General features: G+C 38.8%; 1 protein-coding gene across 1 annotated transcript in view; it reads left to right on the top strand.

The window, feature by feature from the left end:
- The window catches only part of hcn1 (hyperpolarization activated cyclic nucleotide-gated potassium channel 1), a 143663-nt gene that overhangs the window by 116267 nt on the left and 12153 nt on the right, over nucleotides 1-15243 (top strand). Inside the window, exon 7 of the mRNA XM_088355698.1 lies at nucleotides 6134-6298. Within this exon, the coding sequence (XP_088211824.1) occupies nucleotides 6134-6298 (165 nt within the window). The remainder of the gene's footprint in view (nucleotides 1-6133; nucleotides 6299-15243) is intronic.

A 15243-nucleotide genomic window follows, 5' to 3' on the forward strand; every position in this document is an offset into this window, starting at 1 on the left:
GTTTTTGGCCTATGCCTCCTTTTAGGTATGTGATTGTGACTTTTTCGCTTGTGTTTTTCGCCACGTGTCTTGCAATTAATGTAATATTGTTAGGATAGCTCCCAGTTAGCGTGGAGGCTACCAAAGCCTTCCAGTTTTGTTTGGTCTAGGTTAGCTATGTTAGCATCAGGCTAGCTGGCTTGCCTGGCGTGCTCATATCTTTTTTTCTCATGGCTGGGTTTATGTTTCTTGCCATGGTAGTTTTTTGTTGTTGGCTCTTGGTTATCCAGGCTTGTTAGTGCATGTTTTTATTTGGCCGTCCTCCTGTTTTGACGTTGATCAGTTCCACTTATCCCTTTTTAGCAGCAGGCTAGCTTGCCATGCTCATTTGAGTTAGCGTTTTGTAGTCAGAGTTTTTCGTCTTGCATTGTCTCTTGATAATATATTATTTGAAAACAGCCACAGTCTCTTGGCAAATTATGCAGACGCATTTGTTTCAGATTTCAGTGAAAAAATACTCCAATTTGTACTCGTCATGAAAGTGGAGGCCCTCCCTGTCAACTTTCTTTTTTTTATTTACAGTTGGAATGTCAGAAATCGGGTGGTCTAAATACTTACCGAAAATTAAAGGCAATGTGGCCAAAGGCCTACTGTGTTAGCTAGTGAAATTGTGCTTCTTTTTTATCTTTTGTACAAATGTATTTTATACTGTGGGCCACATTTTACATATTTAATGACAGAGGCCTCGGGCCAGTAAAAATGTGATCATGGCCTGTAACTGGCCCCTAAGCCGGACTTTGAACATGACAGATTTATGATATAGAGGTGAATTTGTTGCATTACATTTACATAACAGGAGCCTCACCTATAGGGGGCTGATAAAATTGTCCACTATATTTCTGCTACCCAAAGACCTAAAACTGCAAAAGGCTGAGCAAAAAAAATAGAAGGAATATGATGTCTCTGTAGTTTTTACAGTCTATGTGCCTAAAAGCAAAATGTTTCGGTTACACAACACAATACTGTGACATCTTGTGGTCAAATAATACATCCTGTCCCTTTAAATATATTTAGTTGAATGTTCTTAAGTTGCAATGGTTTTAAAAAATAATATCTGGCGGAGATTCTTCTGTTCAAACGATGACTCAAAAACATTGCAACCTTATCTCTCGGGTCTCACGTCTTATAAAAACAAAGTGGTTGCCTTGTTTGAAAACGCTACGTGTTAAAGGCATTTTCCCCTGTTTCATTACAGCGTTGGCGCTGTTCGCAACCACAGCGTGAGGGTGTCACTCCGACACATCCGATCCCTTAACACGACATGCTCCCAAGAAAGATCACAACGCAACTGCGGTTAATGAAGATTAAACTGAGACAAAATGAGAAGAGCTTCCTGTCAGATATGAGAGGAAAACGTTGATGAAGCTTGTCAGGGGATTTGAAAGGAAGGAATTTGAACTTTAAATCCAGGGAATTGTTTTACATATTCGACGTAGGCATTTACAAAGAGGGGTTGAAATAGTGAATAAGTAAAGTGCAAAGTACAGTACATCCTAGTAGTGCCTAGCAAAGGTAATACATGTTTGACATATTGCCAAATGTCAGCCTTTAAACTTAAAGCTAAAACAAGGAAATATTTTCTTAGAATCTACAACATTTAAGACACAATCGAGAATAGGAATTAAATCATTAAATTTTATATAATATTCACAATGAAAAAAACTGAAGAGTCAGTGTTGCAAAAATATTGCCTCCCTTTTTTCTCAGCTCAGCCAAATAACTCCAGAAGTTCCCTGATAACCTCTGAATGATCCAATGTCAACCTAAATAACTAACAATGACATAGAGTCATTACGTCTCAGATAAATGCACCTGCTCTTTCTTGGACAGCATTATATAGAACAAAAATGAACAAAATAGACAAGATAAAAATTGCAGTTGAATGATAGGTAATTATTGTTATTATACAAAAGTACAATGAAATTGGAGGGCTTCTCCTTTCAGTGAATGAGAGCAATTTAGAGAGTGACCGGCTAGCTGCACGAAGTATCGTGGCTCCTTGGATTAAGCCAGGTTACCGCATGATTAAAATACTATTGTCTCAAATGTAGCAGTTTACCATGAGTTGTAACTCCAGGGCATCTGTTTCATGGAAAATACTTGCATTGGTGAGATAAAGGGGGTAGCTTGTGAGAGGAGTTATGTAGCCTTGCTGCAATAGGATGGACCTGCTGCACCGCCAATGTCTTCTCTCCTGACGCTTCCGATAATAATCCACGGAGCACCTGTTGGTCATCACCATTTTTTTGCGCTCTTCTGACTTTCCTTAGAGTCATATTCAATTGATATTTTTCTTTTCAAACTATCACCCTTTGTTTTGGATGGACCCATTGCCTTGCGTGGCTGCCCTGCTCTTCGACTGACAGCATACACCAGCCTGTCACACTCACGCACATAGCTAGTCACGCCAACCCATGCTCTCACATACTACCTGCCTCCATCATAGCATTTGCTGTGTGCTGTCAGCAAAACACAATGCACGATACATTGATATAAATGACAATAACAGCAATTTGAAATCCGCGAAGCAGTAAAACAGCGGTTAACCAAAGCGTGAATTAGCGAGAGATTACTGAATTGAGTCCGCAGATAGGCTACTGCTAAGCGGTTGATATCATGCAGGCGTGCCTAAAGCCTCAAAAGGAGGCAGCGCGGTTGGTGCAATGCAGCGACACAGTGTGATGCTTGACAGGCCCCGACTGCATTGCATTAAGAGGCCATTAGCCGTGCGGCGTATGATAAATGACCTTAGCGTTGCTCAAGTGACAGAGTTTATTTACGCTCGACGTAAGCGTCTCTTTTTGTACCTTCACGTTGAAGGTTCATCTACATGCTAATGTGACATGGACATTTAGTTGAGCCACAGCCCACAAAGGCACATTGGTCAATCTGGGAACATCACAGATTGTCAAGCTAACACTTGGAAAATAAAGCTATGTGGTTGTCTGCTTGGAATTTAATCCCATCAAGGTCAGCAACGTGTTTGTATTATTGGTAAAATGACTGCTGTTCACTTCTTATCTAAAATTATAAGATTATTATTGCACCTATACAGAACCAAAGATTAATTTGAACAAAAGTTGGCAATTCAATGAACAATCGACAGGACAATAGAAAACATATAACAGCTCAAATTTGATTTAAATGTTATCATCTTTTACCATGAGCACAGGTTTTCTAAGTACATAAAAGCAACTTTTTTTAAACTACAAAGAGAACATACAAAACTCGTATGGATCGGGGTTTTCGTCTTTTGTGAATCACACCATCACCGTTGGAGACAACAAAGAAAATGAGCTTGTCTTTCGTCTACGCTGTTGTCGACCTGTATGTTCCGCCCGCAGTGAAGAACAAAGAAAGACCGGCTATCAGCACTAACTATGTTTTTTTTCTAACTCTCTTTTTAGTTAAAGGGGCTTACATCATGGGATTCAAATTTGCATCATTGATTGTACAAGCTAACATAACAATGTCGTTGCTGTTTGATTATGCCAAAAGAATCTTCAGAATCCTTCCTTTCAGTGTTATGTTCATATCAGGAAAAACAAAACTACTTATTTTGGAAGAATATCCCTAATCTTCCTAATCTCTCCAACTTTTTTCAACATTTTCCTGGAGAGGATCATGTCTGAAGCCCTGGGGCAACATGAAGGCACATTCACTAACAGGGGACACAACATCATTAACCTCCATTTTGCTGATGATATTACCGGATTGGCAGGAGACGAACAGGACTCGCCTGGACAAAGCATCCAGCCAGCATAAACTGGAAATCGGCACAGAAAAAACTAAAGTAATGACCAATAATCCCCAAGGTATTATCACAAACATTACCATCAACCACAGAGAGCTAGAACCTGTCACCTCACAGCTGTCATTTCAGAGTGGTCGGAACCAGAAATCACGGCCAGCTTAAACCCTGGCCACACTTGCCAGACTTAAACCCATCTGGAGGGACAAGAAAATAGCAGGGAAATCAAAGATCATACTCAAGCAAGATGCGAGACATGGACTCTCACAGCAAAACTGGAAAAGAAAATCCAGGCCCTGGAGATGCGATGCCATCAGAAACTTCTAGGCATCAGCGACTTACAAACAAAACGAACACCATCAGAGACACATTGGACCCTATAAAGAACTGTTGTCAATTGTGCGCTGACGGAAACTTCAGTGGTATGGTCATGGGATCATCAGGACTGGCCGAGATAATTCTCCAGGGCAAAGTCCAAGGAGAGCAGGAGGAGAGGAAGAGCAAAAAAGTACGGGGCTGATAACATTAAGGAATGGACAGGTGCCAACTTTGCCACAACCCAAACTCAGGCCAGGAACCATCAACAGTGGAGAAAGCTGTCCAGAGTTGCGTCCTCATTGGTTCCCCAACAACCCATGTGATAAGGGATCCGTAAAAACCGTGTCCTGTTTTTTTAGGGGGTATAATATTTTGGATTTACATTGTTTTCCCTTTGGGACAGTGTGTACCACAATTTCAATTGCTGACACTCTAGAGGCAGAGAGAGATGAGGCATTCTGTTGGACAGATTGTACAGACGGCTAACTCATACACTGTGTTGCAAGTAAAATCGCTTTTGCTTTTGTCCGTGTATTATTTCTCCTTAAATGTAGCACTCACTTTGTTGAATTGCAGTTCCTTGAGGGCAGTGCAGTTGCGTGTTAGTAATTCATTCAGGGACATTTAGTTAAAAAGATTGATGGCCTTCCTTTTGTATTTTGCTGTCAATTGGTGTTCATAATCACTATACGGTCACTGTATTGTTATATTCTAGGGATATTTTGCCTAGCCTCGTACATTAGAATATTTTCAAGAGGTTTGGGATCCCCACATCAAACAAGTAAAACTTGGGCACAAGACAGAGTTTGTTGTAAATTTAGAAAGTGAATAGTTGGTGTGTTTAAAACAATATTGGGTTCAATGTCATTTTGATGTAAACTGAAAAAGAGTCTACCTTGACTGCCATGTTAAAGAGAAATTTTCATTTTTGCTTTAAGGTGAGGTGCGTAGTTTGAGGTGTCATTAAAAAGTTTAAAATTGAATATATGCTCTGTTGAGTAATGTATGTGTTAACATGAAATGAAATGAATGAAATGATCTGCATTTATATAGCGCTTGTCAAGTCAATGACTTCCCAAAGCACTTTACAGTGTGCTCCACAGTTCCCAATGAGGCCTTGCAGCCATGTAAGGCGCTAACCTGCTTATTGGGGGGTATCAGGGGTTCAGTGTCTTACCCAAGGACACTTCGACATGTAACACGGACGAGCCGGGATTCGAACTGGGATCCCTTGATCCCAAGACGAGCGCTCTACCTCCTGAGCTACTGCCGTTAACAATGCACAACAGAGTTAAAAGAAAGGTTTTTTTTTCACTGAGCCTATCTGCTTATAGCTTGCTTTTATCACCAGTGTTACGGCTACGGTGTGCATCCGGCTAAAGAAAGGGAGGCGGGGCAAATGGGGGGAAGAGAATGATTCCACGCGCATGCTTTTTTTTTATCCAAGGATGAAAACGGTGGAAGTAAGAACAGGACTATTTCTAATACAGTCCAAATGCCAACCCAAACCCCATAAGGGTTGAAAAAAGAAGGGTTAATTAGAGCTTGTCTATGGTGCATGCGCCATACAAACAACATGAGATAGGCTGCTGTCCTGATTTTAGCCAGAAGGTGGCATCAGCAAGTGGAATATTTCGAAGTTACGGACACCACCTTCGATAAAATATACTATATTGTTAAAATTCGAGCACTTTTTGTTGGACTACAAGAACCACCTAAACCTGGTTTCCTCCAATTATTTTTTAAGATTACTTTGTTAATTTATCCAAAACAAAATTTTGTAGTTATATTTATAATGTTAATTTTGTCATTCATTAGCGTTAAAGTAATTCAAAAGTAATTGAAAGTAATCAAGTTACAATACTCAATATTTTGGTATTCGGAGTTTGTTACTGATAAAATTGTTCAACACGTAACTAGTAACTATATCCCCCCCAAGAAAATTAAGTAACCCTCTCAGCCCTGGTCATTATATAATAAGTCATGTGTTGTTCATAAGCCATTTTGTCTCGTGTCTCCCAACAGAGATCTGCCTTCTCACGAAGGGTCGACGGACGGCTAGCGTGCGAGCCGACACTTACTGCCGTCTCTTCTCGCTGTCCGTGGACCACTTTAACGAAGTTCTGGAGGAATACCCCATGATGCGGCGAGCCTTCGAGACGGTTGCTATCGACCGCCTGGATCGCATTGGTAAGAGTGGTCACGCTGACGAACTCCTCTTCTGTCCTGACTTTTTTTCTGTTCTTGTTTCTTGCCTGTCATCGTGTCCGTCACACATTTGCCGTCTTCCCGCCATGAAAGCATCGTGTCCGCCATCTTGTGCCGCATGGCCTTGTGTTATGCTGTCTTTTGTTCCGATGAATTAACAAGAGTGTTTGGAACCAGCATTAATCCTTGTAAAGAACCAATCTTTATGGTTGGATTAACTGGGGAGGATGCGCATGCCGCCGTCCCGGAGGGGTCGGGGGAAAGCGTCGACCCCTGGCCCACCCTCATTGGACGCTAGCGGGTGGATGGAAGCTAACCTTACATGCATGTGTTGTGTGGCCCTCTTCCCACTCATCTGCAAACCCTGGGTATGAGCAGCACCCCAACCCCGAATAAAAGGGCCCAAATTGGGGGTGAGGAACCTAAAACACGACGACTTGCAATCTGAAAAAAAGGTAGATAACTGTTCTTTTAATGTTTGTTGCATTATATTTGTAGATCAATTTAGGACAGTCCTGGGAAGACAAAAACCTTATTAGAAAAAAGGTTCCCCACCCCTGCTGGAAATCAAGCAAACAGTAAATCAAAGCCAGCGACAGGAAACAGGAAGTCGCTTCAGGCTGGAACGACCCCACTTTCCCACTCTAGAATAATCCGGTTATAAACTCTGCCGCATCAGCGCTTCCTTTTTCTCAAATGTTGATGTACAGAACCAGGCCATGAAACTGTAAACAAGGTATGCATTTAAAGGGGCACATGTAGGAAAAAACTGGGCACTCATTTTCATTACGTAATGTAATTCGTCATTTACATTTGGCCATAATTTCGAGTCGGCTGATACAGTGGAACCTCTTATGTTGATCACGATACAAATGTCAGCACAGAAACTGGTACAGTTCAAAAAGATGTACACTACCGTTCAAAGTTTGGGGTCACTTAGAAATAACCTTTTTATTGACGAAAGAAAAGTTTGAAAGATTAAAAAAAAAAAGATAAAAATAAACATCTCTAACCATCTTAATGTCTCAACTATACTTTCTATTTAATATGCAACTTACATGATTACTAATAAAGTGTGACTTTTCATTAAAAACACACTTCAGTCTGGGTGACCACAAACTTTAGAACAGTACAGTATTTCATATTGAAATAGCACATCATCCACCAGGGATTTTCACCCACTGTGCCGCGACACACAAGTGTGCCTGAGAGATCGTCAGGTTTGTCATGAGTAATTATCCAAAGTCACATTTTAAAATTTAAAATTTTATAAAACACACGCCGAACAACACAAACGAAAAGTCACAATCACCTACCTAAAAGGTGGAAAAGGCAAATTAGAAACACACTCTGTAAGGGCATCAGGTAAACTTATCCTACCCAGCTTTTGAAGGTCGAAGCACGCGACTCTGACAAAATAGTCACAAGGAACCCAATAACAGGGTGAGCAAAGTTAAAAAAATTTCCTGGCAGAAATGGTCGGTACGCAATGGCTGTTACTGACAATCACTGTCTGTTTCAGAGCTGCATGAAGCGTTGTGTTAATGGCATATGCCATGTTGAACGTGTTGTGTTCCTTCAAAGACGTCACATCTCTAGGGAAAACAAGCCAATGAGGTCTACTTTGAGACTAAGTTTATCGAGCCCCCCGGCACAATGACATTGTATTTTCTGCAAATATTATGTTATTGTCAAGTGTCTGTGTTGTAAAAACTGGGGGTATTGTAAATTATATAGTAATTAAACATACTATTCAGTGTTATTTTATAACATTTTTGGTTAGTGGTGTGCCACAAAATTTTTCCAATGTAAAAAACATGCCCTGCCTCAAAAAATGTTGAAAAACACAATCATAGACTATTTACACAATAAACATTTTTAAGCTTTATTTGATTGTTGACCCTAAAAAACAACTAAGGTTTAACTGAATGTAAAAATGATATTGATATGAAACAATTTCATACATTTTCCTAGAAAAAATACTACGTAAAAGCTTCAAGAAAATGTTGGTCTTAAGATGGAGTGAATATGGTTCATTTTTAGGTCAAAAACTGATTCATGACATCCCACCCTAATAATAAACCTTAACAGATCCAAGTGTAGCTTGACTTTACTTTGCCAACGCATTACCCCCAAATTGAATATCAAATAGTGAAGTAAATCAATTGAACACTTGTTAGAAGAATAAAAAAACAAATGAGAATGCCACAAGTAATGACCCAATACGGATATAAACTATAGAAGTGACAGTGTGCATTATTTGACAACTAGATGTTGCTGTATTTTGTCCAACATTTTCAGAAAGTTGAGCCAGATTTGGTAAGCTGAAAATGTAAGCACGCCGACTATTCAGCCAGGCATTCTTTAAACAGTATTTGATAACTTCAACCTATGTAAAAGCCTTGCAGTGCTTGGCTATTAAAGTCCTCGTAGCTCGCCTTTGTAGCATTTTCATTTGACTCGCAGGGTATCGTAAAAGAGCACATCTGTGTCGTTAAAACAGCTTCAGGTTGCTTCACCTTTCACAGCAATCATTTCCAGTTAGCTTTTTTTACTCAGCATTTTTTCTCTGGTATTGCCTCTTGTTATTATATTATTTCAAAACAGCCACAGTCGTTTGGCAAATTAGGCAGACACAGTTGTTTTGGCATTCAGTGAAAAATACTACAATTTCCCTTGTTCTGGAAGCTATGGCTGTCACAATCAACATTCATTTTCTTATTTACAGTCGCCATGTCGGAAATGGGGTAAGCTAAAATTCTCACAGAAAGCCAAGGGCAAGGTGGCTACTGCTATCATCTGGTGAAAATTTATTTTTTGGGGGGGGGGTTCAATTTTGTTATACTGCAGTCAACATTATGGCAGGCCACATATTATTCATTTTACGGCAGAGGCCGTAACTGGCCCCTGGGCTGGACTTTAGACATACTTGGAGTAGTGTAACTAAAAACAAGATGTAAAAAGCACAAGGAAGAATACAAACTACACTGACTCAAAGTGACCAAAACACACAACGCGCAATTTTCCTCAATTTTTTTCCAGCCTTTTTTTAGGTGTTTGGGTACCGTAGCAACAAGATAATGGACAACTATGTTAGCTCTCTTTAGATGAGGCTTGTATGATGTGAAGTAAACGCTAATTCTTCAACCTATGAGTATCTTAAAAAAAGGCAGGTTTATATGATAGTTCATGTATTTTTGCTTAGTTTTAAGTCAATATCTTCTTTCTTTTCAAACTATTACATTTTTTTCCAATAGGAGGCGTTAAATGATACACACTGTCCCTTTAAAGGCAGTAAAGGTCATTCAATTACAAAAAAATTCAGCTTGAGTACGTCAAACCTGGATTTTGTTATTTTATCCACTGATCTGGTATCAAATTCAACAGATAATTCAGCTTGAGTTTAAAAATATTCTATTAAATGATTAATGACAACATTGATATTAAAGCAATAAAATGCATAATATGAATCAAACTTCAATGCACACCTGCAAGTAATCAAACACACATCTGGACTTTCCATTTTTGTTTTTGAAATGATTAATGGCTTTTAAAAACCAGGAGATAAAACTTATTTCATGAAGGTGTTGATTTATGACACTCCGCACAACGAAGCAAGTCATAGCCCTCATTAAAAGACAACAATGTTCCACCTGGAAGAAATCAAAAGACATCTGTATTTGTTAATGAAATGGCCAGTGAGCCTAATAAAAACAAATCAAAAGACAAATCTGGAAGAAATTAAAATTCAGATTTGAAGGAAGTCATAAATCATCACTTTTTTACATCCAACGTATTCTCTGTTGTCTTTTCACTTAAGAGATTCCACTGTAATATAGAATTTAAACTTGAAGCCAACATTTTAACACCAAATAAGGATCACACCTGACATTTCGTTGTCAGGTTGCCTTTCTATGGAGGACCGATCCTGACATGTGTGGAAGTAAATCAGATTCAGATTCAGATTCAGATTCAGATCTACTTTATTGTCATTCTAGTACACGTGTATACAGAACAAAATGTCGATGCATCTGACCCCCACAGTTTCCTTGAATGTACAGATATAAATAAAGTTGTATTGTATTTTGGCTACGTATAGTATTTTACCATAGTGCCGATAGTGCAAGAAGAGTAGCTAACCAGATGTGCAAAATGGGCAGTCAGGTTAACAAGTCAGGTACACCGTAACATTAACACTGTAACAATAACGCTGTAATTACAATAGTGCAGAGAGCAATGTGCAAGGAGTGGCAAGCTATAAAAAACTGCCAGTAGTGCAAAAAGTCAGATTAGCAGCCGTTAAGATTTAAGTTAACTATATGTTAGATTGACCATTTAACAGTCTAATGGCCAGGGGGACTAGACTATTGCGGAGCCTGGTGGTCCTGCACCGCACACTGCAGTACCTCTTCCCAGAGGCTAGCAGAGTGAATAAATGCAATTTATTCCCCCATTTATGTATTCTGTAATTTATTTTAACATGAATTTCAATATTTAATTTTGTCATGTGTTTTTTGGTGTACAGTGGTTTATTATTTATACATACACTATAAAATACTCCCAAAAAAGCCAAATTAGCTAAAAAATACATGATAAAATACACAACAAAATACACAACGAAATACTCAACATAATACATGACAAAATACATGAGAAAACACATAAAAAGTACATGACAATATACATGACAAATAAATAAATGACAAAATCCATCCATTCATTATTTGCATCGCTAATCCTCAGTAGGGTCACGGGAGTGCTCGAGCCCATCCCAGCCATCCTCAGGCAGTGGGCAGTGGGTAGGGGACACTCTGAACTGGTTGCCAGCCAGGCGCAGGGCACACAGAGACAGACAATTCGCTCGCTCATTCACACCTAGGGACAATTTGAACCGGCCAATTAACCTGTAAACATGTTTTTGGAATGAGGGAGGAAACCGGAGCGCCCGCAGGAAACCCACGCAAGCACTGGGAGAACATGCAAATATTGCACGGGAAGGCTGGTAGTTGGATTGAACCCATGACCTTAGAACTGAGGCGCGGACGCGCTAACCACTTAGTTGCCGTGCCGCCTAAATGGCAAAATATATGACAGAATACACAACAGAATAAATGATGGATTACATTTCAAAGTAAATACCCAAATAAATAAATGACTAAATCCATCTATTATCTGCACCGCTTATCCTCAGTAGGGTCGCGGGGGTGCTAGAGCTCATCCCAGTCATCCTCGGGCAGTGGGCAGGGGACACTCTGAACTGGTTGCCAGCCAGTTGCAGTGCACACAGAGACATACAACACACTCACTCATTCACACCTAAGGACAATTTAGAGTGGGCAATTAACCTGACATGCATATTTTTGGAAACCCACGCAAGCACAGGGAGAACATGCAAACTCCACACAGGAGGTTTGATAAATGACTAAATATATTATATTATATATAATACATTTGACAAAATACACGACAAAAGTAATGAAAAAAGTAAATACTGAAATAAATGACAAATGACAAAATACAAAACAAAATACCTGTAAAAATACATGACAAAATACACAACACAATACATGACCAAAAAGGGACAAAATATATAGCAAAACTTATTACGGCGCAAATGAGAGAGCGACGGCAGTTCAGCTTTTCCCAATGCGCCGCTCACTCGGCTGGGCATCTGGAACCGAGCCCGGCGTCTTCCTCTGACCATACGCTCGCCTCAGCGTTCTTCTCAGCTAATTGCGCGCTCACGCAGGCAACCCAAGCACACGGTGTTGCCGTCTTTTGTCATATTTTCCAAAATAGAACATGATGATTTCGGAATCGCAACTACACCCGTTGATGGCGACCTTGCCTTTTCGTTTCGCTTGTTTTTTCTTTCTTTCTTTTTTGTTCCTAATGGGAAGTTTGCAATGTGCCTATTATGTTATCAGCTGCAGCGTGTGTGTACCCTTTCCTGCTGCTTTTCACTGTCATGTCCATGTATTTGTACGTCCTTCAACTGCGCCAATACGCCTATGGTGGTCTTATTACACCGAGTTAGTGTAACCATGTCAGGACACTCTGCTCCAGCGCTACACAACACATTGATTAGCAGCACTCAGCCCAGACGACATGCATGTTTCACGCAATCAAAGAGACCGTTTTCCCTCGGAAATACACCACTGTGCGCCTTACTCAGCGTGATTCTACAATTCAATGAAAGTTGTTTAGAAAAGTTTTAAAACTTCAAAACGATAATGAACGACGGGTGCAAAATTTCTCGAAAATAACATTTCCCCTAGCTAGTAATCATAAGTATTCATTTATATATACAATCCAATGGCCCAGTGTTGCCGAAGCAATAGATGATTCAGGGTTTTTACAACTGCTTGAAATCCTTGAAAATGCTTGAATCTTAATGTTGTATTTACAAGGTCTGAAAAGTATTCGGGTGAAGTGATCACAAATGTTTCGAATTGATCATGTTTCTTGGCAGTCTGACATCATTAAATGAAAAAAATTAAAACAAATCTTTTCAGAAATGACGCAGATATTGCTCTTTTGTGGCTTCTCTTTGCCATTGCATTTCTTTTTCCCTTATGATTAATGGCAGCTGGCATTAGTTTGAATGACATTGTCATCGCCCCTATGCGTTGATCAACAATAATTATTATTATTATTGATAGTATGATTAATGTATTGTTTTTTTCTTTGAATAATAATGGAGAAATTGGAAAATTAGCTTTGAAAGTCCTTTAAAAGTGCTTGAATTTGGCAATGAAAAAACCCTAAAGATTAAATATAGCTACTTGGAGTGGTTAGATGTCAGTAGCTTCAGTACCCAATTTGGCCAGCTGAGGGCGATAGTAACAGCTTAAAAGCAGACCACACAAAAGCAGATGTTTATCGTTTTTGTTGGTAATAAAAGGGTGTGTTGACATGAAACCTAGCTAAAGACACACACAGAGGCCTTAAGGACAACTGTGTACATTCTCACGAAAATCGGTTCAGCCATTTCAGAGCCTATAAGTCATATACAATCATACTCACACACAAAATAAAAATGAAAAAGGAAATGGTGTAAATACATAAAAACCAAATCCAACAAACTTTTACCAAAACTGAAATCTAATGCAATAGTTGGGGCGATTTATTCATGCTCAAAGACGTAGTCTCACTTCCAAATAAAGCAGTCAGAGACTAAAATACCCGTTTCAAAATTTTTGTATAAATTCGGAAAAGCAATAGATTTTTTTAAAACTGCAGTTTTTAAGGGGTGAAAAGCATTAGTCTTGGCATAGATGTACTAGTTATCTCATCATGACATGGAAATGTATTTAAAAATATATTTTGTTTGATTAAGCCGTTTAAAATTGTACCGCAAAATAATAGAATGAAACAAAAGTAAAAAATTTGCTAATCTTTTCAGTTATTTTTATTTTACTAAAAAAATAAAAAAATAAAAAGAGAGCGTAGCAAAAAAGTTATTTTCCAAAATAATTTTTATAGTAATACTTGAAAAAACAGGTTAAAATCTTGATATCCTTTGAATATTTATATTTGAATATCATAATAAAAAATTCTAAATTCCCTGTACTAACGCACAAGTAGTTATTAAGTATATAAAAAGGAATAAAGAATATGTTTGGCAAGATGTTGACAACCGACTTGTAGTACCAGTACGCCTGTCTCAGACGGTGAGCATATTGAACATTTGTGAGATTGCTCACCAAATCCACGATGTTTTCAATTTTTTATTCAGTTTTGGAAGTTTGAATGTTATTTTAACATTGATACTGTACTTATTTTAATATAATTTGCCTTAATTTTGTACTTACTGTGTTATTTACATTTCAAAGGATATCAATTTTTTGAAACACCCTGTATAGCAAAATCCCAAATTACAGCAACATTATTAACAAAAATGAGTAACCTGTGTGCCTACGACGGTGACCAAAATCAATAAGAAAAACTTCGTATTAGCAATTTGATTTTTAAATATTTCTGATATGTATGTTTTAGATAGGCTAGGGCCTAAAAAATCCAGCTCGACCCAACCCAGGCCTGTGGGTATTATAGCCCGATCCAGTCCAACCAATACATTTGAGGGATCAAGCCTGAAACTCGGTGAAAATGTCATATTTCATATGTGACACAAGGAAAGGGGGATTTTGGATGAATTTCAAGTCAAGTCAAGTAATTTTTATTTGTAATAATAATAATAATAATTTCGGGTCGGGCTTGGGCTTTGGCTTAAAGATCTTACCTTTAGTATTTTCACATTTTCAAAACACAAAACAGCGTACATTTGTCATTTTTTGTGTAGCCTTTTGCAACTTGATGCCCTTTAATTTGTGTGAAAATCTGCATTTGCCCTTTTTCTGAAAAAAAAAAAATAAAATACAAATACGAAACTAAGAGCAACATCTCTGTGCGGCTTCACAAACTGTCCCGCCCACCACCACCACCTCCACCAATCAGGGGAGTTTGTCTCATACAAGGGAAGACGCGTACGTTGTCATGATTGTATCGTTTCTCTTTCTACGTATTTACGTATGAACTGCATTTGGTCCCATGCTTGTCTTGCTCTTATCTAAGAAAAAAAAAACAACAACAAAAAGAAAAAAGTACCGTGTTTCACATTTGACGTGATCTTTTATCTATTCAAAAATCACCTGACCAGGAGTCCGTCTTGAGACGAGCTCATCTCGTTTTCAAGAGTGTCCTGGCCGACGAGTAGGCACCAGGTAAACACTTCATTCCAGTTGCAACATATCAACAGCGGCTTAATTAACAAGAAAAATAATAAGTATACGAGTAGAGGCTGGCGTAGTTGGCCCTGCCCATGAATCCATTATCCAAAAGCCTATTGTCTTTCATCTTCTCTCTCTTCCGCGCTCATGATTCCAACCATCCACCTTGGGATGGACACATTGCAAATGTCAAAGAGA

The sequence above is a fragment of the Urocampus carinirostris genome, chromosome 16 (genome assembly GCF_059441175.1).
Source record: "Urocampus carinirostris isolate Australia breed hairy pipefish chromosome 16, RoL_Ucar_1.0, whole genome shotgun sequence".
NCBI lineage: Eukaryota > Metazoa > Chordata > Actinopteri > Syngnathiformes > Syngnathidae > Urocampus > Urocampus carinirostris.